Below are 25,667 nucleotides of genomic sequence, written 5' to 3'. Positions count from 1 at the left end.
TTTGATCTGAGAAACGTTTCAAAGCAACTGAAAAAAGACTGTAAAAGATTGTAGTATCATGCTGTGACATAACAAAATCGAAAGAAAGGTCTGAATACTTTCTAAATGCACAGTATATCCACTATAAATGTCACCGTAAAGAGATAATATAATTGATATTATTCACTTCCCCAATCGGTGTTGTAACTTAATGGTAGTAACAAACTACCAGTCATTGAGCATCTTCAACACAATAGATGTATTGGTAGAGAAGAATTGAAAAATACATCATTAGGGACTCCTTCCATTCCAGTCACAAACTGTTTAGCCTTGTTCCATCTAGAAGAATGTACAGGAACATTTGCACCTGAGCCGAATATACATTACACACATATTTTACATATTTTCATAGATACATCTTTTTTATTGTACACAATGACAATAAAGTTCTATCTATCTATCTATCTATCTATCTATCTATCTATCTATCTATCTATCTATCTATCTATCTATCTATCTATCTATCTATCTATCTATCTATCTATCTATCTATCTGGCTAGCTAGCTAGCTAGCTAGCTACCTACCTACCTGTGATGTTGAGGTGTCAGAGAACTACAGGTATTTGATTAAACCCCTAGTCATGACTAGAGCAAAAGTGTCAAACTAGCATTTAAAAGCCACTGTATATCAGCCTATATCAGTATATCACTGCTAGGAACTTTGCCAGAGCTACAACCTGTCAGATATGCCTTTGACACTGCAATATACAATAGCACAAAAGCCAAACACAGGACTGGAATGTGTCTACCAGTAGGCATGGTGGGAAAAAGGAAGAGAAAATCAATTAATTGTTTAGAGGTATCTAGATTAATAATAACTACATCACAGTATTCAGGATATGTCTTTGCGTACATGTAGTAGTAGTGCATGTAGTAGCAAAATTTACTGTAGTGCCTACATTCAAATTTAGGTACATTTGGCTAAATATCCAATTTATAGTATGCATCTTGTATAAACTATCAATGCTTACCATTTTATAAAACTGTGTGTGTGTTTTAGTTGTATGCATTCTATCTTTATTTACATATCAATCCTACAAACTAGCAAATTAACTTAATACATGACAATGAAACATCTCGGCATCAGTTAATTTCATAATTCATTAAATGCAAAATGATTAAACCAGTTGTCAGAATATGTCAAGCTTAAATTTCAATTAAACTTTTTTTTTAATGTTACTTGAATTAATGAATTGTGCAGATGAATCTAATGTCAGTAATGAAGGAGAGTGTACGGCATCAGATCAACCAATTATTTAATAGTTCCCTAAAATAGGTCAAAGGTGAATCTTGTGAATCTTCATTTGGCAACAGACCAAAACACAGAATTACAATTTCTAAAATGGACGAACATCCAAGAAACAATTGAACACTATTACAGTACAGTAAAAGTGTGAACCCCTTTCCCGATCAATCAACATAAATCAAATATGCAATCAAATAAAATCTAATAAACAATTTTTTGCTGCTGAAATACATAGATGCCAAACAGAAAGAATTTAAATTTTGTGCATTTTCAATCACTGTAATCCAAACCGTAGTTTATATAAAAAAATACTGAGATTGTGCACCGTCATACTGACAACATGACTAAACATTTTGACGATCTTGTTCGTAAACAATGACAAAGGGACTTTTCATTCTGGTGGCAATGAGATGTTCATTGACACAAATACCCAAGTTTGAGAGATGAACTAATGATTTTGAGATGATGATTCGAGAAAGATGCTCCAAAGAAACTGAAAAAACTGTAATAGCATAGTATGACAATTTATTTTCTTTTTAATATGTGCAGATTGTCAATTGGATTAATGTTCTGTTTAATAGAATTATAAAAAAAAAGAGCATTATGTCAATTTCTAATATCTCAAATATTGCTAGGAATTGATCCACATATCCAACCCATAACCAGTGTTTTCCTGTCTCTTGATTAAGGTAGAGGCATATTACTGGTTTGTTTTCCAATCCCTGCTCTCAAACGTCATTCAACAAACATCAAAACATACTTCTCTTTCATAAAGATTGGTTCACTGTGCTCTAGACACAAACACAATGGATATAGTACTCATGTGTCATACACTCATTCATGTTGATGAGCAGAGCTCTCAAACAAAAATGTTTGCTGATGAACTTGGCATCTGTTTTACAATGAGTTGTATTATAGTTAAGTGTTTTAAGAGACTTTATGAATATTTATCCTTGAACCTTATTTGCACTTGCAATAAGCCAAAACAGTAATACTGCAGAAAAATAAAATGAACATTAACAATATGTTTAGAATAATCCAGAACATGCACAACAATATAAAATATTTGATTGAAATTTCTGACCTACAGATGTGATCATGTGGATTTAAGAGCCAATTGGTACCTCAGAGGCATGTTGCTCTTTCTTCTTCTTCAGCTGATCATATTTCTCCACCCACAGTGATCGAAGCTCCGTCTGCAGCTTTGTTTTCAGCTCATTGATTTGCTCTGCTTTAGGCTCTTCGGCTGCCGCCCTGAACAGCAAGGAAATAAGTCACTACAAATTGACCTGGAACTAGTGAATTTGGTTTCTTAATAAAAATAATGATTGGAGAAAACAGACTTACATGCATACGAGTGATCAGGTGCATTGAACTGCTTTAACTCCAAAATTTAAATAATGGTAAATAGTTCAAAAATAGTGACTGAATAGATTTAACCATGCCTAGAAGTAGATGCCTGTTTTATGGTTGATAGATAATAAATAGAAGTCCGGATGTTCAGTTTAATATGGTGTTCTTTACATATTGTATGCAGTGGAACCCATCCCAGGTTTGTACATTGATAATTCTTTGTTTTTTTAAATGTCTTTTGATGTTTGTAAAATATTAGGTGTATTCTAGGCATGATTGTCAATTTAAGTCATGCAGTTGTTTTAATCCCTTAAAATCGATATTATATTTAGTTCTTTATCTTGAAGTATAGTATTTGGTGACTTTTTTCTAACTACATTGAAAGGAACAGGCGTGTAGTTCTGTGAAATGTGTCTGGATTCATTGAGTTTGCATTTAAGGGGTTAAATATGTATTCACATTAAGACCACGTTCACAAGACGCCGAAATCACAGCACAGCCCATCACAACACAACAGCATGATATCCACAAAGACACAGAAAATAAATATCTATGCCCTCAAGATTGCCAATTTAAAGAAATAGATACTCTCAACAGGACTGCATAAATAAAAGCAGTGGTAGATCTCTGTTTACTCATTCTTCTTCGACGTGGTCTTCTTCTTGAGCGATTTGAAGAGGTCACTGTATTTCTGAGTTAGCTCCTCTGCCTTCTTCTGGAACTTCTTTTCCAGCTCTTTCACTTCTTTCTCCTGCCTCTTGATGACCTTCAGGTAGTTCTTGTGCTGCTGCAGTTCATCACAGGTCACAGAGGCCAGCTCTGTGTGTGTGTGTGTGTGTGTGGGTGAGGTTGTGTGGTGTGAATGGTTTTTGTGTGAGGGACAGCAGAGAGACAAAGACGGTAAGTAAGACAGTGGGACTTTTAATAGTTTGAAGTTAATTTGAAGCAGTACAAGGTCAAGCATGCAAGTACAAGTTTTTTTATACATATATTTGACAGAAAATATACAAGTATAATGTGTTTTCTTAGACATCTACTGGTGTGTGCAATGTTAAACCATTACCATTGAAATATAACTCATTATGCTCTGGTTCACATCTTACACAGCCTACCCAGAGCTCCACAAAGCCCTGAACTCTCATTTGCTGCACTTTGACCAGTAGCAGCAACCTCCGCAGGTGCTGCAGAGTCAACTACAGGAGCATCCTGCTCCGCACTGGCAGCTGGGTTAGAGTCTGAAGCAGCATTAACTTGTGGTTCTGGCTCCACGTTCGCAGCAGGCTCACCATTTAAATCAGTTGGATTCTCTGCCTCAGGGGATTCAGATGGTGCAGGGGTTTCTTCGGGAGCCTCTTCCGAAGGTGGAGGTGCCTCAGTGGGAGGGGCCTCTTCTGAAGGTGGAGGAGCCTCTGAGGGAGGAGCCTCTTCTGAAGGTGGTGGTGCCTCTGAGGGAGGAGCCTCTTCTGATGGTGCAGGTTCCTCAGCAGGTGGGGCTTCTTCAGAAGGAGGAGGTGCCTCTGTGGGAGGAGCCTCTTCGGCTGGTGCCGGTGCTTCAGATTGAGGAGGCTCTTCTGAGGTCGCTGGCGCCTCTGGCTCGTTGTCTGACTTGGGAGTTTCTGCCTCATTGGACTCTGATTTAGGCTCTGTGTCCGAAGAAGGCGTTTCTGAAGGGGTAGCATTGCCCTCTGCTGGAGCCTCTCCCCCTTCTGGCACTGCAAAATATTGTTACATATAAGAAAAGTGAATTATTACACCAAAGAATATACATATAGTCTACAAATTTTACTATCTTTTATGATGCTGATCTCTGATTAATAAATAAAATTTCTTGCCTGTGGCTGGAACAACTGCAGCACCGGGCATCTCATATTTGCTTACATAGTTAGCACTCTGGAAGCAGATAAATTGTATTTAGATAAATCACTCCTAACATAATATGTATGCTTTTATTGCAAAAGATAGAAATCAACCTAATTTACCATTAACCTAATTAACTTGTTCCTAACGTACAATTTTTTAAAGTTGAATTAAATGGATATTGGATGACTTTTTGTGTGTTCTCAAAGCTTAATGCCAATTTAATGTATAACTTCATGTAAAACTTGCCTCCTGTTTTGCAGGCTTTGTTGTCTTCACAGGATTGAAGAGAGCATCTGTGAAATCTAAAAATCCAAGCAAGATAGAATTACAACACTAAAGAAAACCACGAAAGAAAAGAAAAATCACACTATCTTCTTGTGGTTGTCCATACCAGCAAAAGCAGCAGGGATGTAATCTTTCACCTCAATGTAGACAAACAGACTGGGGAGCATCAGCGGCATGTTACTCTCACTACGCAGACAAAGATGATGAAATCCTAAACACACACACACACACACACACACACACACACACACACACACAGTATATAATATGCAGATCAGAATGACATTTGTTATGTTTGTATTATGTTGTTCGTAAATGTATAAGTTGTGAAGGTGAAGCTCTAAATTCCTTTGATTTACCTGATTGGATGGCATCAATGGGAATAATCCTATGCCCAATAAATTTTCCACCTTCCTCATAAACCACTATCCGGAGTGAAGCCAATTCTGTCAGCAGAATCTGTTTCAAAAACAGACATAACACATGTTTAAAAAACCTCAAATAATGCTCTGTACGTTTGTAATTATAAAAGGAAATAATGTTTTATTTAAAAAAATCCTAGTTATCATATCAGATATTAATCAGTATTTTAAAATATGTCATTTAGAAAAATATTAACAAACCTTCTCAAACACAAAGGGCTCCTCATTCCACACAGGGTTGATAGCATTTGGTGTGGCTGTGTTTTTGGTGCGGAATTTGCGTTTGGGGTCTCCAGGCAAGCCAATTATCTCCACCTCCACTGCTGTTTTCACGTTCTTATCAGATAGGAATTGGCCTGAGTAGATCTGTAAGGAACAAGGGCAAGATTGGAGAGAGTGAAGTATATTAAAACCTAATACAAAATAAAAAATAATATATAAAAATAGCTTAAAGAATTTGAACTGAAGAGTGCAATACGGGATAATTTATAATCACTGCATTTAATCAATGACATACTGTGTAACTGGCACATACCAGGGACTATATTCGAAAAGGAATATCACATACACCTATCTTTTAGTTATACTGTATTGCCAGTTTACTTGGATAAATCGGTCATAAAATTTGACTGAATAATGCAGTCGGTGTATGTTGCTTAATGCTCGAGCACACAGTTAAAAAAATATAATAATAAAGTTAAACATTAGTGTCTTCAATCTATTAATCTTAGTGTAACCTTTAGGCCATACAGCCTGGAACCATTAGTTTAAGATCTGGATTTAACTTTTATGTTGAATTGACTTGCCTTGATTGAGAGCGTGTTGGGCACATTGGTGTCAAGCTTGTCGGAAAAGGGATCAAACGTCTTGTCATTTCTCCGAAACACATCATTTTTTAAAAGGTAGCCAGTCCTCCCATTATACTCGAACAGTGCCATGTTCAGTTGCATGGGAAAATCTACATAAGCACATTTCATTCAATTTCACTGTGATAAAAGGCTTTAATCTTTTTATTGTTATGGTTATTGCTAGCAGAAGAATATATAAATCCATTCAAATATAGTTAATAATCGAGAAAGAAAAGAAAAGTCATATTTTACAATCATATTGAGTACATTTAATTGTAAAGAGATGTACTACTGTGATCCTTTATTAATATAATAAATCAGTGCTACTGAAACGTTTGTACATGTTGCAGCGCTTGTTCTTTAAAACAGTTTTACACAACTTCATAAGGATCATCAAATAAGGGCCAAATGAGAATGAACTGATCTCTAGTTGTAACTGTAACATACTGTCATCTTGTTGACATTTTCTGACAGTATGGCATGATAGCATCCGAAACTGAATAACAAATCCAAATACTTGTACAAATAAATGTACAAAATCCTTGCTTTATATCCCCGTATAACTATGATTTTCTATGGCAATTTTGATTACTAAACTGAATAATTTGACTTATTTATTATGTTTAATCTGAACATAGCTTGTACAAATACATTAATCTGAAGAGCAATGTATTTGCCAGTCTTACAATGTCGTACAATGATGCTTAATGTCCCTTACTTATTTCAGCAATGAATCACAAGACCCTAATCACTAGCAAATCACTAGCAAACCAAATCACCTCCTGACATGCAGATTATCTCCTGATCCTTTACCTAAATGTTATTCCAATGGTTGTTAACATTTCCAACAGTGACTGTGCAGGGAATTCCCTGATTAGGAATAGAAATTTCTACCACCTAGGGATGAGACAATATTTCAATTTTACTGTATATTAAATGCTTTGAGGCAAATCGTTGAGACAGTTTTCTATACTACTATGGCCTCATGTCCATGTTTCCCTCATAATTGTCTCAACAGTCTTTTTACCAGCTCTAATGTCATGTCTTACATCTAAAATATTTGCTGTAGTTCTTTGTATTTAATGTAGCGGGTCGTTTTTTTTTTTTTAACCGCTCCCTCAAATATATGACTGCTTCTGTTTGTCTCACATGGATGTTTTTTGCATCTTTCTGTGCCAACAGAAATGCAGCTCTCTGTGGCGGTCTGTGTGTTTACATCAACACAGAATGGTGTAAGAGCTCTGTCCTCGTTTCCACCTGCTGCTCACTGCTTTTGGAGTTTATTGTTGTGAGATGTATACCTTTTTATTTACCCCGGGAATTCACCACCGCTATTGTGCTCTGAGTGTACATTCCACCTAGCTCTAATGCTAAGGAGGCGCTCTGTGTACTCTACGGGACCATTAGCGAACTGCAGAATACACACCCAGATGGATTGTTTATAGTCACCAGCGATTTGAACCATGCAGATTTCAGTACTGTGCTCCCAAAATTTCATCAGAATGTGAACTTTGCAACCAGAGAGGGAAAACCCACTGAAAGTTTTTTACAAAAAAATCCCTGGTGCATACTGGGTGAAGCCCTGCCCCCACCTTGGCTACTCAGACCACATTTCTGTTATGCTAATCCTAGCAAACAGACCACTCAACTGGTGGTCAAGACCAGTTTGAAAGCAGGTGAGAACCTGGCCAGCAGGATCCATCTTTGCTCTTCAGGACTGCTTAGAATGCACTGACTGGGACATGTTTAGGGAGGCTGCAACCAACAGCGACTTCACCAACTTGAAGGAGTACACATCATCAGTGACCAGTTATATCAGCCAGTGCATTGATGAAGTGACCATCTCCAACACCATCACCACATGCTCCAACCAGAAACAATGGATGACTGCTAAAGTGCGCGCGCTACTAAAGTCTAGAGACTCCGCCTTCAGAGCAGGGGACAAGACGGCCTTAAGAACAGCAGGTGAATCCACATCCACTTCCAGGACAGCGGAGACACCTGAAGCATGTGGCGGGGTATCCAGGCGACCACAAACTACAAGACAATTTGACGCCTCCCTCCCACATGCGCCCTCCCACATACCACTCTCAACCCTATGCAGTTTGTGTATTGACCAAACCGTTCCATGGACAATGCCATCGCCACAACTCGCCATCTGGCCCTCACCCACCTGGACAATAAGGACACATACATACGAATGCTGTTCATAGACTTCAGTTCAGCATTGAACACAACTATCCCTTAGTACCTGATTGAGAAGCTGAGTCTACTGGGCCTGTCCATCTCCCTCTGTAACTGGATCCTGGACTTCCTGACTGGTCAGTCCAGATCAGGAACAGATCTCCAGCAACATCACACTGAGCACTGGGGCTCCTCTGCTGACTAACAACTGTGTAGCAATGCACAGCTCGAATCACATCATTAAGTTCGCCGATGACACGACCGTGGTGGGTCTCATCAACAAGACCGACGAGTCGGCATACAAAGAGCAGGTAATACAGTTAACAGCCTGGCATAGAGCTAACAACCTGTCTCTGAAAGTTAACAAAACCAAAGAGATTTTTGTTGACTTTAGGAGAGCACAGAGCAGCCATTTTCCACTGATCATCGATGGATCCTCGGTGGAGATCGTCAAGAGCGCCAAATTCCTTGGTGTTCATTTGGGGGAGAACTTCACTTGGTCATATAACACCTGCTCCATCACCAAGAAAGCCCAGCAGAATTTTTTCTTCCTGAGAAGGCTGAGGGAGGCCCATCTTCCTCCCCCATGTTCTACAAAGGGACCATTGAGTAGCATCCTGAGCAGCTGCTTGCGTTGGGAACTGCATGGTCTTGGATCACAAGAGGAGAGTATGGATGGCCGAGAAGTACATTGGAGACTCTCTGCCCTCTATCATAGACAACAGCATTGTGGACGACCCCACACACCCCTCACATACACTCTTCACTCTTCTAGCTGTGAGGCTAGCATTTGAGCCTCACATCCAGACTGAGAGTTTCTTCCCTCAAGCCATCAGACTCAACACACTGAACTGGAACTGAAACTCACACGCACACAATCACTCAACTGTTTGTTACTGAGCTGCTACAAATCTGAACTCAAACAAACACTAATATTCATTTCACACCTCCATGTCTACAGCACCACCCATATTATATTGTTATTTTACTATAACTATATACAGTACTGTTTACATGCTGTTTTTGCACATCTATTTGACTGCTGCTACCACTGTTTTGCACAACCTTTTGTGTTTACATTTTGTGCTTATTTACAAGTACACTCCTGTATATAGTTCTCTTTCGCACACTGTACTGTATAATATGCAATAGGTTTACTGGCTGCGCTATTTTGAGTTTTGTGTATCTGCCCTACACTGTCTATTCTTGCACTATTTGCACCAGGTTGCACATGATGCAATTTATGTGGCGAGGACTCTTAGCTGCGTTCTTGTAGCTAAGAGTCTATGTGATTCTATTTTGTTTTATGAAGCACCAGGGTTCTGGAGAAAAGTTGTCTCATTTCACTGTGTACTGCATCAGCTGTATATGGTTGAAATATTAATGGAAGCTTCTCGACTTGACTCTGCCAGGAGTGCATGCCATGTGTCAATCTCAAAGCAAAGTTTGTTCTGTCTGTCATTCCTTGTACTTAGTTTGTAGAAATGTTTTGCGTTTTGTGGAGTGTGTCAAACTGAACACAACAGAAATGAGATGTATAATAGTTCCAGTTTCCATAATTCTTCCTATATGATTGGGCGGTCCCTTTTTGTCTAAACACTGATGTAAGACACCGCATCTCCTGATCTTTATCCTTCTTTCTCCAGGTTTTTGATCCTGCATCATAACTCTCTACTGTTGAAAATTCATGGGTCCAACTCTACATTATAAAATAGATTGTTAGGATACTTTTGATCTGCTGATTATTATGTCATACTTTCTTTTTTTAAATGATTATCCAATCACTATGACACACTGACCTCTTGAAAAATGTGCAGGAACTGTGGAATGCTTTATGTAAAGTCTCACTGATAAGAAATGTAAAGGGATTCCAAGCCACTTACCAAGGTACTTGCCTCACTTAAACCACCACACTTTTCTTGTTACTGGAAAGTATAAACTCTGTCTTGTATAGAAAATACTGCTCCAAGTGCTGCCACTCACAGCTTATTCCATAAATAAATAATGTCTTCTTTCAGAACAGAATGCTCATTTAGTCCTAAACTGGTCATGCATTTAACTGGAAACTGTCCTTGTAAATTATGATCTATCTAAGGTTTACATTACACAGTACACTGATTGAATCAAAAGGCATTTACCCATGGTTTGGTAGTTCAGTGCCACCATCTGACATCCGACGTTCCAAAAGGGCTGAGGGTTATAGTTAGAAGAGTCCATACGTGTTCCTTTAGGGTAGATACGACTCATCTGTCTCTTGTTATATCTGAAGCATGCGTTAAAGGAATTCACTTATGTTTTTCTGCATTGTAAATGTTATCAACTATGAAGCTGTGCTCTTATATTATGAATGTTTCCAGGTTACATCTTAATGTTTATACAGAACATTGTAACTATTATAGAGCATAAATATTATATTTTATAAATTCTTTGCTGAGGAAATAAAGACATGGCAGGGCTGGCTCGTGTACAGCTGAGGTTAAAGTTTACAAGGATAAAGACATATAACCTCAACATTTATTTTACCATGCAATATATGTATGCATTACCATGGATTTTGTGCTTTCTAAATGCTAAACTTGAATCTTGTCTTCGGTGTAGCCTTTTACAAGCTTCTCACAATACTTTGCTGAAGTTTTTGCTAATTGCCTCTAAATGAACTGGTGCAACTCAATCCAGTTCAAAGGAATCCTTGTAGGGTCAGTCAAGGCAATTTCTTTTCCCCCTCAGTCCATAAATTATTTCAGAGTTTCAGGTCAGGATCTTTGTGCAATTCCTTCGGTATGTCAACATACTCTTCCTTTCTCATAAAAAAAACATTTCTGAAGTGCACCAGTCCCTTTCTCAGCAAAACCCCACAATTTGATTCTGCCATCCCCATGCTTCACAGTTGGGGGGGTTCTCAAGACTCAACTGTTTTTTTCTATATAGCATATAGAACCATTTGAATCGGACACCATCAGTATGGCGGATGTAACTATTTACCCACTGGACTTATAATACTTATAGTGAATTACAGCTGAAATAAATATTTCAAAAGTTTAAAAAATGAACCCTGATATGAACAAAGTAGTGGCCTAACAGATTTGCGAAAAAAAAGTTTGGTATCAGGAAACGTGTGCAAATCATGTAATATCAATAAAAATCATAAATTTAAATGAATTGTAAAGGATACTCAACGAACTCCACAGCACTCTTAGCGATCATTTGCTCTCCTTTGGTTTCCACAAAAGAAGAGATGGCATAGCTTTTGTTCTTTTCTGCGCTTGGAAAATCATACAATATCATAAATAACACATTTTGGTAGTATTATAATTATTATAGAGTAATTCAATTTGAATAGGGAAAAAAAAACAGGCTAGACATGACTCACTCCTTGATTGTTCAAAGGAGACAAATTTGTGTGGCTGAATATAGTTGACTATTGAAGACATTGCCTCAAAAGCTGTTACTTCCTGCCCAGCTGTACCCTAATCCAAACAGTCAACATAAAAGAATAGAAATCCGTATCATTTCAGTTAATAACTAAAGGCAGGCAGAAAGTTACAAATAAACCACAGTAACAATATTAAAAAGGGGTTCATAATTTCACATTACTCAAGTACTATGTTAACCTGACACCAAAAAGATTGCCAGCTTATAATATCATGTAGTGTTATAAAGACTTCCCTTCCATAAAGTGTCGCTGAATTCTTTTATGTTATGTTGAATAAGTTATGTTGAGATATGTTTACTCAAACCCTCATGTATACACAAATCTGTAAGTGGTTATCATAATCATATAATCTCATTACTTCATCAGAGTTCTTCATCTTTTCCTCATCCTGCTCCTCTTCCTCATGATGTTCATCATGAGGTTCATCGTTCATCGGTTCATCTTGCTCGTTGTTCTGGTTCTCAGGGTTTTCAGGCTGCTCTCCTTTTGGAAGATGAAAAACACAAATTAATATTTTTGAAGGGTTGAGTCAACATGACTATTTATATGAAACCATCTGTAGATTATTCTCACCTGCATTCTCAGCAGGACCCTCCTCTTGTGTTTTCTTTGGTGGTGGTTTGGCTGGGCCCGTGGGGCCCTTTTTGTTTTTGATCAGAATTTTTCCCATCAGCTCAGAAGGACTGGGGATTTGTTGACCTGGCTTCAACTGTAAACAACAACCAGTACAGATCGTTATACCTGCTCTGATACGACGGAATCTAATCAAGTGCGTGTAACTCCCGAATAGATTAAAATGTATAACTATTCAATATATAGTGGATATATAGAGGTAATTATACTATCAAACATGAATCAATTACTAATCCATATACAGCCACATACCGGATATTTCTCCAGGGGTTCAGTGAGCAGAGCATCTCCAAATATAGTCCTACAGTAGTTAGCCATCTTCTCTTGCTGTTTGACTCTAAGTAGACAAATCCAAATTTAGACAAATCTAGTAGCCAGAACAAAATGTAAAATCTACTGTGGTGTAGAAAAATGTCTTACGTATCAACATGGTTCTCGAAGGAGAGAATGATTGGATATTTTGATGTTTTGAACGCACTCTCTGCAATAGCTTCGATTACATCCTACCGCAGAAAAAGGTTTAATAAAATTGTTATTAGCTGTGTTTATTAAAGGAAAACATTTTTTTAATGTATATATCATGACAATTGCACAAGCTCTGATTGGTGGAAACCTGACCCTGAAAAGGATCTCAGTTGTCATGGTGAAGCCATGAGTAATGATTGGGTCTTCATCTGGAGGTTTGCCTTTCCAGCAGTCCAGCTCCAAACAGCGACATCCAGAAAGCAGACACTGACGGTACATCTCTGGAGAGGAGGTGCCTGAGAACTGACCGGCTAAGAAAAAAAAACAGAGAGAGAGAGAGAGAGAGAGAGAGAGAGAGAGAGAGAGAGAGAGAGAGAGAGAGAGAGAGAGAGAGAGAGAGAGAGAGAGAGAGAGAGAGATATTGTTATATAAAATGGAATCATATAATGGGAGATTTGCACTATTGAAAATGTCAAGAGTTCAAAATTTTATGAATTGTGCTACAGCCTACAAAAAGAAGAGATTATACCTGACAACAAATAATGAATGCTTACCAGGGTTGGAGAAAAAGTAGAAAGAGACTGTATTTATTTAAAAGTATGGTCATTCTTACTCAATCAAAAGAGTAATATTGATTACTGTATAAATAAATGCTGAGGTGGCATTAGCAGCAAAATATGACCAGCTAGCATGTGTGCCATGAATAAAGCTAGACTGGTGACTGGATGTCTTAAAATTAAATGATAAAAAAAGAAACAAAGAAACAAATAAATAAGAATGAGAATAAAAAAATGTAAAAATTCAACTTGGAGTGATGTTACGGTAATAGTAAATACAGTTTATTTGGCAACCCTTCAAAATGTTAATGGCAGACCTAGTTTACTGCACATTAATTTAAGCCTGATATAGCTAATAGTTTGATCAATAGTTTGATCAATAGTTTAAGCAGAATCAAATTTAGGTTTAAGATATATTAGGTTTATATATATATATATACATACACTGTATGTATATATGTTCCAATTCCTAGATCATTTGTGTCAATGGTTTTATAAGCCATTCATTATTACCAGTAAGATAGGTGTTGTGGGAGGATTTGATGTAGTAGTGAGGGATGGGCTGGGTCATGTCATGGCACTGGGCCATTTTGTCCAACATCACAGGTGTTGTCTCTGGCCCCATTAGGAAGTAGAGAAACCCTTCTGGGGTTATCTGACCTGAAAAACACCAGCATCGATCCATTATTTAAACTAAATAAAATTGTAATAATCTATTTAAAAAAAATGTTTAAACTCCTAAATTAAAAATCACATGATGTATATTAAAGGCTGAAATCATTTAATTGTCTTACTGTAAACAATCATTGTGTTAGTTTACTCACCACGGTTAGAATTTGAGGACGAAGGCTCGTACTTGTCGATGAGAGACTTTACCTGATCAGGTCTCAGAGGTGGGTAAAGCTCTTCATTAAGCCTTGAGTCTCGTTGCTTCTCATACAGGAACTTGCTAAAGACCTCCTTGGTCATGTAGGGCTTATTAGAGCTGAAAATAATAAAAGCGATTAATGGTCAGTGCAAAAGTGAATCAGTTTATTTTCATTCAGGGATCACACTCGTGTATTACATGGACTCCAGATTTATCACTATATTATTAACGTTGATTTTACAGAGGTGCCTTTATGTCTTGGTCCATAATGAGTAGAAAGATAAGTTCCATGTTTAACAGAGACACTTACTAGGTGCTGAAGATTTCATAGATCTCTGGCCTAGGACAAAGGTTCATCAGGAAGGTCTTGAATGCAGCTTCAGTGAACACTTCAGGCTTTATGGAGTCAAACTATGAAAATGCAATACAATGATATTCCAACATAAATGTGAAGTATAAAATCCTTTTTCATTCATTTTCTCCCGCTTATCCGTAATTCGGGTCGCGGGGGCAGCAGTCTAAGCAGGCCCCCGCCTTCGACTGCTGCCCAATCCTCACAGCACCGTCCCTTACGGTCCCTCCTGCAGGTGGTGAGCCCACGGGAAGGCGGCCCCACGTCACTCCGACGTCACGGACCTTGATATTTCCCTTGTAAGGGACCCCCGGAGCATAGTGGGTTAAGGGCCTTGCTCAAGGGCCCAAGAGCGGCAGCTTGGCGATACCGGGGCTCGAAACCCCAGACCTACCGATCGGCAACCCAGCGCCTTAACCGCTGGAGCCACCACTTATTTGTTATTAAATTTATTTCAAATTCTACATTTCTAATCGTAGATACATTTTCAATGAAAGCAGCTCTGACAGTAGGGCACCTATAATTCATATAATACAGTGGGTTAACATTAATGCCCTCATTTCAATACATTTATGGGCAAAAATCACTTTGTGTTGTCATTAAAAAATTTATAAATGGGAAAATTACTGAAGTATTAAATGCATAAAACAGTTCAAGACTCAATAGCATAGGAAAATAATACCAGTTCTATGGATATAAATTATTTATATAAGTGCAGATGTGCATTACTATTTGTAAATCCTTTTTATGAACCCAACCAGATTAAAAAAAAAATTTTCTGTCTTAACATGAATTATTAAAGGTTGTATGTTCTATAATGATGTTATTTTACATAATGGAAGACTATGGAAACATAAAAACAGGCACACAATTAAATTGAGAAGCTCTCTCACCTTTCCCTTAGGAAGCTTTGCAGATGAGAGTGCACTATCGACCCTTTTCTTGTCAGCTGGAAACATCTTATAGATACTGTGGTATAGTAGTAAGTTGTAAGGTTTTAGATACACATAACTCTCATATTGCAAATAATCATTATAATGACAATAAAAACGTACTACTTAACAGGAATCTTGCCGTCTTTGTTGGTTTGCAGTGTGAGACGGACATACCTATGAGAGAAAAGAAGTAAGCACACTGATTAGTGCACTACACAATCATTTTTCTTTGTTGCTTGGATGGGTGTAGCTGAGGAGGCTATCAACAATGATGACTGCACCAATAATTCAGATATTCATTTAAAAAAATGAATGAAATGTTGAACAATGTTTAAACCTGCACACATGTAACACGTACAATACTCAAAAGTGCAGTAGCCAACAGTTTCTTACAGTTTATCCAGGTAGACTTGTCTACAGACAGTGGCCCTGTGGGGGTTGTAGGCAATGGACAGAATGTCATCAGCCCAGTTCTGGTGGAGGGAAGAAGATTTATTGTTACAATAATTTGAATATTAGGTTTAATATTCATTGCATGATCATGAATAAGTTACATCTCATTATTAAGGCTACTCTGAAATGATTAATCAATACAATACTGACTTTCAGTTTTAGAATTGATACACTTGTGTCCAAAAGTAGTGTTCCAAAAAGACTATGGGGAAAAAAGCTTGGCTAAATTCTGGCCAAAAAATGATGAAAAAATAAATATACAGAATGCCCCAAAAATACTTTTAATAAACATGTATATTAATTACATTTGTTATATTGCTTTGGATTTTGACCAGAAATAAATAGCAATAGTAGTAGTAATAGTAGTAGTAGTTATAATATGATGATAATATTATTATTAACATCATTAATTTAGCAGTTAGTATTATGTTTTATAAATGAAAGCTATTTAATGAAGTTTTCTAATGAGATATATCATGAGAGGCATGGTCATATGTCTTATCTTTATGCATATAATTGCATATATAAATAAACATATTAAGTGCAAATGATACATTGTGCATAATCATTTATAGCAGTTGCTTTTAGACAATCAGAAGACGTGGACACTTTTGGAGTGAACAAGCCTTTAACATTACTGCTGTTTTGTAAAGAGAAGTGCAAATCAAATCAAGAGTTTTTTATGTTTAAACTAAAAATGTGAAGATGTCACCATGTATGGTTAAAAGGTCTTCAAAGGCCTCAGAGAAAATGTGCTGTTTAATGCGGATCTGCTCAGTGAACAATCCTTTCTTTTCTTTTAGAATCTCTTCCAGCAGAGGGCATAAAATCCCTGAGCTTTACATGAATAAGCAAAGTTTATTCCATCACTAACCTGATAGAACTATCACTAGCCAACTGTCGGCCATTGAAGTACCTTTGCCTGAACCGTACTTTCATAGACACATGGTTACATATTGACAGAACTCAAGCAGGATATGAGGGTCATAAACTCATAAAGTGCATTTGCCTCACCACAGAAACCACAGTTTGTGTAGTGCATTAGAGCTCATCAATTTGTGGCAGCCTTTAGGATGGGACTTACTGTATGAGTGTCAAGTGGAGATAAACATGATTTTAGGAAGTCAGTATGACACTGGTACAAATCTAATACAATTGTTTGAACAGCGTGGTGATTTGGGAGATCTATTTTATATGTTTAGCAAAATGCTTAGCATGCCAAAATAATAAAGTCATAGTTAATGTCTAGTATCATTGAATCTAATAAGGATTTCCTGGCTATAAAATATTTCATTGTAATTATTATCATTATTGCAGATTTTAGGTGCAATCTGATATCCAGGAAAGCTACACTAACTGAATTTGCATTATTTATGTTTTGAAATCAGACGGTATTTTTTTGTCCAAATCTGTAACAAAAATCGAATAATTTATTTAGCTAATTTAAAGATGTCCCAGATGTTCCTTGTGGTAAAAGTCAGTAATAAGGGGAAATTCCTACCTGCACTACATTCTCCTTGGCTGCAAAGAAGTTGTAGTATGTAAGGTTGACCATGTCAGGACCAGTTACGATGGTTAAGGTCTTGGCTAAGTAATTACTGTCAGGGAAGTCCATGTTGAAGGTGTTTCGAACTTTTTGATGCTGTTGATAGAACAAAGTTATATCAAAGCTACATAAATAAAGCAGGAAAATGAAATGTGTTTTTGCTTGTGATTATTTTCCTCCTACATTTTAAAACTGTAAGCAAAACAGTTTTAAAGTTGCCATTAATAATTAAAAAGTCTGAACTATTGATGTCTGTTCTGGAAGGCAGATCTATGTTGTTATTTACATACATGAAATATTATATCATTTTTTTGCTTAATACTGACCAATTTAAAATCAAAAACTGGGCAACTGATCATGAAGAGTATTCCAAGTATGCTTTCATCTCTATTTCATTAGATGCTTATCAGATTGGCCCACATATGTACAATTCTCTGCCAAATACACTTTTCATAATATTTATCTTTCACTCTAGGGCCTGGCCTCACTAGTGCAATGGCTGAGAACATTTCAACTCTAAACACCCTTGCATCTGCTTTTCATACAAAGGACATTTGTGAATACAAGCCAAGCCGAGCCAAGCAAATCTGGCAAAATGCAAATCTTAACACGACAACCCCGGCTGTTTGCGTATGTGCCTGACTGTGTGTGCATGTGTCTGTAGCTCCTTCACGTCACTTTCACAAAATCATATCGAAATATAAAGTGTCTTCATATACACTTTATGGACGAAAGTATTGGGACACCTGGCTTTTTCAGCCATATGTCTCTCTTTTCAAAATTGTTACCACATAGCTGAGGCAGAGCCACACAAATGTGCAGAATGGCTTTGGATGTGGTAGCATTAAACCTGAACTAGGAGACCCAAACCTGTTCTATCCTGACAATGTCTCCAGGAAGATATGGTTCCTATGGGTTGGAGTGGAAGATTTTGAGTGGCCTGCTATAAACCTCTAACCTTAACCCTATAGAAAACATTGTGATTAATGCTGACTGCACTCCAGGCTTTTTTTTACTAATTGCTCCGTGGGTGAATGAAGACAAATCTAGGACATCTATTACAGCAAATGAAGACTAGACATGGAATGGGGTGTTAAGATATAAATCTTATGGTCTATGTCTATATAGTGTAGATCCTCTGTTCTATCTCTATTTGTCTGCTTCACATAAACCCTTTATATCATCTAGCAATTCGTATGACTTTGATGCATGAATCTGCCCAAAACTGTAGTCAAACTACAAAGACGTCAAAGTCAAATAATCTCTCTGTCTCACTGTCTCTCTCTCTCTCTCTCTCTCTCTCTCTCTCTCTCTCTCTCTCTCTCTCTCTCGTCTCTCCTTCTGTGTGTGTGTGTGTTTGTCTGTGCAAATTTATACAAATAATTCAATCACAAGCGCTCAGGGTTTTTAATCGCAGTACACAGCAAACATATGAAAGAATATTTTTATGTAGTGAACTAAAATGACATTTACTTTGGGAAGTTTTGCATATTTGCCTGGCCGTGTGTCCCGGATGGTCGCAATGTCCACAATTTCGACTTCCTATAATGAAAGAAATCACATACAGATTAAGAATGCAGCATCATGACCACATAAAAGTTTCAATCGAGAATATAGGTTAATAATAATAGAGCAAAAATGTAGCATTGCATATTGTTAGCATATATTCAGCATAAATAATATGTAAGATTAACCTGACTTTGGTTTCGAAAAGATGCTACAGTAAGCAGTCACTAATGTATAAAGGTTTTCCTAATGTATCTGAATTGGCTTGACATGACATGCGGTACATTAGATAACTGCTCTTCTGCTGTGTTTTGGTATTGCTACAATGCTTTGACTACACTGTTTTACTGAACATCTGTATGTTAGGTACGTCGCAGATAACACAAGCACTACTAAACCTATTTAAGTGTAATTGCAACTCATGGAAATGGTAGTCAGCACTTTTACAATATGCAGAGGCAGCAAAACTGAGCACAGCACTGCAGAGTTGCCATGATCCTTTCACTACTCAACTCAATAGCAGTAAGTGAGAGTAATAGAGAAAGACAGAAAAAAAAAAAGACAGAAAGAAAATGAAAAAAGAAAAACATTAATTTTAACAAATAAACAAGCTGGGAAAAAAAACAAATGTCTTCAAGTTTTTAAACAGTCTGAGTGTTTTTACCTTAAATTTAGTAAATGACCTGCTGACCATACTATGGTAAACAGCTGACTTTAGTGCTTCAGGACTGGAAATTGTTATGGATTCACAGCTTACCTTGCTTGAGTTTATCCAGTAAAGAAAGTATCCTTTCGGATCTATCTTCATAGTGACAGGAGCAGTACGCGACGAGTCCTGAAAATTAGAAGCCGATGTGTCAAAACAATGTACTGCAATTTTCACAGTTTGGAAAGAATACAAGTGAGTTTTTAAGAAGTGGATTCCTAGACTTTAGTCCACTCTTTACACATCATTTGTGTGGGTGTTTTTTCTCTTCTTTCAAAGCAGTGCATAGTCGACATCTCTCTATCAGAATCCTACCGATTTTAAATAATACATTTATTGTGTCGAAGAAGTGATTCAAGGTTCGACTAATGAAATGGCTCATCTATTTATCATTTTTTTAAAGCTGGTAATGTCATTTTCTGTAAGCCAACAAGCAAAAAAGGACACTTGCAGGTCATATTATATGCTTGTTTTAGTCCTAGGGTTGACCTTCTTGTATTTTAAATGGCAAAATCAGACTGTCTTGGGTACAGCATCACATAAACAGCAGCACGCTACTAAAACCTCACCTGATAAACCTGTTTCTATCAGTGTCATGAAGACCAGCAGCGTGGTTTGATAAAAACATGAACTGTATGCTAAACTTCTAAACATTTCAGTGGCAAGAGCTTAAAAAAATTATTCTTTGAATACTCACTTCTTTCCATTTTGTGAATCGTTCTCCTTTGACCAAATAGTCTTTGATTTCAGGCTCTTTGAGAATATAACGCTTCCTGATCATGGTGTCCAAGTCAGTGTGCTTGTTGTCGAAAGGGCAACAAGCACAGTGACATCTGTGGACTCTGAAGCAACACTCCGAAAACCACCTTACCTTCAATATGACTTGCAAATGAGCATTTCGAGGGTGGAGAACAACTACCAAAACATTCCAGATTTTTCGTCATTTCACTACAATCGAATAAAAAAAATGGTCTTAGAGCCTGATATGTTTTAGATAACATCCTGGCCTGTATATAACATGAATTTCTATTGTACTGTGATGGAGGATGTTCTTTTTTTAAGCAGCCATGTAACATCTTTTAAACTGCACTTTTTATTTTCTGTTTGTTGCATGAAGTTCATTCCATTTTAAGAAACTGACTGTAACATAGTCTGATTCTGGAAAATAAGTTAAACAGCAGTTAAAACGTTTATGTTTCTGTCTCTATAATGGTACAGATTTGTCATGATCATTGTGGAAACTTGTAAAAGTTCCTAGAATCTTCTGTTTCTGGAAAACTGGAGTGCAGAAGAAATAAGAAAGCAAGAATTTAAGGAATATACTTTAAATAAATAAACATGTTGCAGTTTAATAATGATGAATTAGCACTAAAAAAGGGGTAAAAAATGTGTAAATCCACTTTCTACAGAGTACTTTGGGTAATAGTCAAATGTCCAAAAGCCCAACAATAACATATGGAAATCATGTAGGCAGGTGTTAGCATGAGACGACTTCTCCTAAGGGATCTGGTGCACTAAGCTACTAGCATTTTTAACTCAGGACAATTATTCCAAATCATTTAAAATGGTTTATTAATTGTTGCTAACAATTCGTTTAGTAGTATTGCTACATTATTCTTTCCAAGTCTTTTTTTTAAAGCTTAGTGATTCAATTTAACACTGTTCATATACATTTTTATAGTTATAGTTTTATATACTTGGTGAAATATAACTATAAAAATATGAACAGCTTCTGAAAAGCACACCTGTACTTACCTAAACCCTGTAATTAATATTAAACATGCATTTGTTTATGTTTTGTATTTTCTATTATTTGTAATATTTCTATATTATACACTGCATGAATTATCCTGGGACACCAGACATTGTTCCAGACATATATGTTGTTTTTCACAATGTTGCTAGATATTTGAAGGATTTTGATAAATATGGCTAAAATGTGACTTAGAACTCAATTCAATTCAATTCATTTTTATTTGTAGAGCGCTTTTAACAATGAACATTGTCTCAAAGCAGCTTTACACAGATAATGTGGTGATTAAACGTAAATATGTTCTTTGTAAGTATGTTTGTCCCTGATGAGCAACTGTGGCAAGGAAAAACTCCCCGAGATGGCATAAGGGAGAAACCTTGAGAGGAACCAGACTCAAGAGGGAACCCATCCTCATCTGGGTTGCACCAAATGTCCATTTGAAGCAGATATACAATGTTGCGGAGTACAGTGTTGATGATCAGAAGCGAACTGTATCCTGAGTCAGTGTAGCAGAATGTTGACATTAACTACAGTCCAAATCCATCCTCAAAGTACCCGTTCTACTCCGGAATTACATGGAACCACCCAAGTCGTTGATAAGAGACCGTCCCCAGCTGCACAGAAGTGTGAAGATCCACGGAGGGGAGAGGGGCAGGAACAGTGGTCACTGGAGCCTCAGGAGCATGAACTGCCTGTAATCATTTTTGCACATTTTGGGTCACTTCAGAAAAAGTGAACGAAATACAAATTATGCAATTTAGGGTCATTCTACTCTGGTCAATTGTCAAAAAAGTATCTGTGTTCTTCTGTGTGTCCAGAAACTCGGTTGTACACACAAAGCAGAATGTTTTGGACTAAAACATTCTGTTGTCATGGTGGGCATTAGCCTCTAATTAATCCTGCTGTCTTCGAGTGCAGTCTATGATTTCAGTTTTTCTCAGTTGGTTTGAAGGATTTCTTCAGAAAATAATTTCTTAAAACTCCTTGTTCAACCTCCTCGTCATTTAGTCACCTGTGCACATCATTAAAACTATTCTCGTTGCTTTGATCAAGTTGCGAATGCTTTAGTACATTCATTAAAATTACATTACATGTACAATTGTCTGCTGTTTCCAATATGATCTGTTTATATGTCATCTTGTTTAAATATACAGTGAGAAAAATTAATATTTGAACACCCTGCTCTTTTGCAAGTTCTCCCACTTAGAAATCATGGAGGGGTCTGAAATTGTCATCGTAGGTGCATGTCCACTGTGAGAGACATAAACTAAAAAAAAAATCCAGAAATCACAATGTATGATTTTTTAACTATTTATTTGTATGATACAGCTGCAAATAAGTATTTGAACACCTGAGAAAGTCAATGTTAATATTTGGTACAGTAGCCTTTGTTTGCAATTACAGAGGTCAAACGTTTCCTGTAGTTTTTCACCAGGTTTGCACACACTGCAGGAGGGATTTTGGCCCACTCCTCCACACAGATCTTCTCTAGATCAGTCAGGTTTCTAGGCCTGTCGCTGAGAAACACGGAGTTTGAGCTCCCTCCAAAGATTCTCTATTGGGTTTAGGTCTGGAGACTGGCTAGGCCATGCCAGAACCTTGATATGCTTCTTACAGAGCCACTCCTTGGTTATCCTGGCTGTGTGCTTCGGGTCATTGTCATGTTGGAAGACTCAGCCTCGACCCATCTTCAATGCTCTAACTGAGGGAAGGAGGTTGTTCCCCAAAATCTCGCAATACATGGCCCCGGTCATCCTTTCCTTAATACATTGCAGTCGCCCTGTCCCATGTGCAGAAAAACACCCACAAAGCATGATGCTACCACCCCCATGCTTCACAGTAGGGATGGTGTTCTTGGGGTGGTATCATCATTCTTCTTCCTCCAAACACATTTAGTGGAATTATGACCCGAAAGTTCTATTTTGGTCTCATCTGACCACATGACTTTCTCCCATGACTCCTCTGGATCATCCAAATGGTCATTGGCAAACTTAAGACGTGCCTGGACATGTGCTGGTTTAAGCAGGGGAACCTTCCGTGCCATGCATGATTTCAAACCATGACGTCTTAGTGTATTACCAACAGTAACCTTGGAAACGGTGGTCCCAGCTCTTTTCAGGTCATTGACCAGCTCCTCCTCTGTAGCTCTGGGCTGATTTCTCACCTTCCTTAGGATCATTTAAAACCCCACGAGGTGAGATCTTGTATGGAGCCCCAGTCCGAGGGAGACTGACAGTCATGTTTAGCTTCTTCCATTTTCTAATGATTGCTCCAACAGTGGACCTTTTTTCACCAAGCTGCTTGCCAATTTCCCCGTAGCCCTTTCCAGCCTTGTGGAGGTGTACAATTTTGTCTCTAGTGTCTTTGGACAGCTCTTTGGTCTTGGCCATGTTAGTAGTTGGATTCTTACTGATTGTATGGGGTGGACAGGTGTCTTCATGCAGCTAACGACCTCAAACAGGTGCATCTAATTTAGGATAATAAATGTAGTGGAGGTGGACATTTTAAAGGCAGACTAACAGGTCTTTGAGGGTTAGAATTCTAGCTGATAGACAGGTGTTCAAATACTTATTTGCAGCAGTATCATACAAATAAATAGTTTAAAAATCATATATTGTGATTTCTGGATTTCTTTTTTAGATTATGTCTCTCACAGTGGACATGCACATACGTTGACAATTTCAGACCCCTCCATGATTTCTAAGTGGGAGAACTTGCAAAATAGCAGGGTGTTCAAATACTTATTTTCCTCACTGTATATTATACTTGTTTCACCTGAATAGTCTTAACCCTCAAAAAATCTCTGCATCAGTTTATTGCATAAGTCATTGAATGCAAAATGGTTAAAAGAATTGTCAGAATCTGTCAAGCGTTCATTTCTATTCAAATTTTCTTGAATTGATGGATTGTGTGCAGATGAATCTTGAATGACAATAATGAAGGAGAGTGTATGGCATCAGATTAACCAATTATCAACTCGTTTTCTAAAACAGTTCAAAGGTGATTCTCGTGAACCTTTAATTGGCGACAGAGCAAAACACAGAGTAAAAATTTTTTAAAATAGATGAACAACCAAGAAACAAACATACACTATTACAGTAAAAGTGTGAATCCTGTCCAGTCTCATGCAATCAATATAAATCCAATATGCAATCAAATAAATTAATTTGTGCTGCTGAAATGTATTTATGCAATACAAAAGAAATTCATCCTTGTGCATTTTCAATCTTTGTAATCCAGTTACACAGTAATACAGTAAAGACCTCTTTAATTTTCCACAGTAATTTGCACTCATTACATTTCAAAGGTGATAAAAAAATTGTGTGCCATATTTTTTTAACTTTAGATTTTCTTCATCTATTCTTTTAAAATCCATATAACTTAAGCTCCGGGCCCATTGTTGTACTTACTCTGGTCTCTAGCCATGTGAGCCCATTAGCACGTATCTGCTTGTAACTAGTCGTTTCCATCAATAATCTGGTGAGATCCACAGCTCAGACTAAAGAAGCTGTTTCAGAAGACAGTCCACATAGCAATGTTTTATAAACCTTATTTAATTTATCATAGATAAACTCAAGTCCAAAAAAAATTTGAGATTCTGTGTAAAATGTAAATGAAAACATAATGCAGTGGTTTGCAAATCTGATAAAAACCAATATGTTCACAATAAACATAAAACGTATTAAATGTCTAAACTGAGGAAGTTTAAAAAATAAGGTTTCAATTTCTTTGGATTTCATGGCCATAACAAATTTCAGAAATGTGGGATGGGGTCATGTTTACCACTTTGTAGAATCTTCTTTTTTTTTTAACAAAACTTATATTTCTGGAAACTGTAGATACCAATTGCTAGAGTTTTAAAAGAGGAATGGATGAAAGAAAATGTTGATCTGAAACTTGTATATATTTTTCAGCATTGATGATTTAAGCTTTTGAACTAAGAGCTGATAACACGCAAGACGGTCCGTCTCCTCTTTAGCCCAGAAAATGCCACAGTCAAGTTTTTCAAAAAGAATTACAAATTTCGATTTGTCTGAACACAGAACAGATTTACACTTTGCCTGTATACATATGGCTTCTTCTTTGCATGATAGAGCTTTAACCTGCCTTTTGCGGATTCATAAACAGTGATATCTGGAAGTGTTTCTGAGCCAATGCAGTAATTTCCATGAAAGAAGCACACTTGGTTTTAATGCAATGTCCCCTGAGGACCCACAGGCATC

General features: G+C 37.2%; 1 protein-coding gene and 1 long non-coding RNA gene across 2 annotated transcripts in view; one reads left to right on the top strand and one right to left on the bottom strand.

Moving 5' to 3' along the window:
* The window catches only part of plcb2 (phospholipase C, beta 2), a 29,322-nt gene extending 8,469 nt beyond the window's left edge, over window positions 1-20,853 (bottom strand). Inside the window, exons 1-27 of the mRNA XM_083550434.1 lie at window positions 20,389-20,853; window positions 19,743-19,820; window positions 18,953-19,021; window positions 17,435-17,575; window positions 15,874-15,953; window positions 15,601-15,654; window positions 15,439-15,514; window positions 14,504-14,604; window positions 14,150-14,310; window positions 13,839-13,985; window positions 12,922-13,079; window positions 12,724-12,806; window positions 12,556-12,640; window positions 12,244-12,379; window positions 12,029-12,153; window positions 11,608-11,704; window positions 11,410-11,494; window positions 10,376-10,500; window positions 6,012-6,163; window positions 5,407-5,571; window positions 5,143-5,242; window positions 4,890-4,994; window positions 4,745-4,800; window positions 4,471-4,528; window positions 3,925-4,350; window positions 3,274-3,457; window positions 2,410-2,539 (exon numbers count right to left, since the gene is read on the bottom strand). Coding sequence (XP_083406560.1) covers window positions 2,410-2,539; window positions 3,274-3,457; window positions 3,925-4,350; window positions 4,471-4,528; window positions 4,745-4,800; window positions 4,890-4,994; window positions 5,143-5,242; window positions 5,407-5,571; window positions 6,012-6,163; window positions 10,376-10,500; window positions 11,410-11,494; window positions 11,608-11,704; window positions 12,029-12,153; window positions 12,244-12,379; window positions 12,556-12,640; window positions 12,724-12,806; window positions 12,922-13,079; window positions 13,839-13,985; window positions 14,150-14,310; window positions 14,504-14,604; window positions 15,439-15,514; window positions 15,601-15,654; window positions 15,874-15,953; window positions 17,435-17,575; window positions 18,953-19,021; window positions 19,743-19,820; window positions 20,389-20,472 — 3,261 coding nt within the window. The 5' untranslated portion in view covers window positions 20,473-20,853. The remainder of the gene's footprint in view (window positions 1-2,409; window positions 2,540-3,273; window positions 3,458-3,924; window positions 4,351-4,470; window positions 4,529-4,744; window positions 4,801-4,889; window positions 4,995-5,142; window positions 5,243-5,406; window positions 5,572-6,011; window positions 6,164-10,375; window positions 10,501-11,409; window positions 11,495-11,607; window positions 11,705-12,028; window positions 12,154-12,243; window positions 12,380-12,555; window positions 12,641-12,723; window positions 12,807-12,921; window positions 13,080-13,838; window positions 13,986-14,149; window positions 14,311-14,503; window positions 14,605-15,438; window positions 15,515-15,600; window positions 15,655-15,873; window positions 15,954-17,434; window positions 17,576-18,952; window positions 19,022-19,742; window positions 19,821-20,388) is intronic.
* The window catches only part of LOC310731156, a 282,526-nt gene that overhangs the window by 169,702 nt on the left and 87,157 nt on the right, over window positions 1-25,667 (top strand). The gene's annotated exons all lie outside the window — the stretch shown is intronic.

This window comes from Silurus aristotelis (assembly GCF_946808225.1).
Source record: "Silurus aristotelis genome assembly, chromosome: 9".
NCBI lineage: Eukaryota > Metazoa > Chordata > Actinopteri > Siluriformes > Siluridae > Silurus > Silurus aristotelis.
The sequence above is the reverse complement of the archived record's forward strand: the minus strand, read 5'-3'. Positions and strand labels throughout refer to the sequence as shown.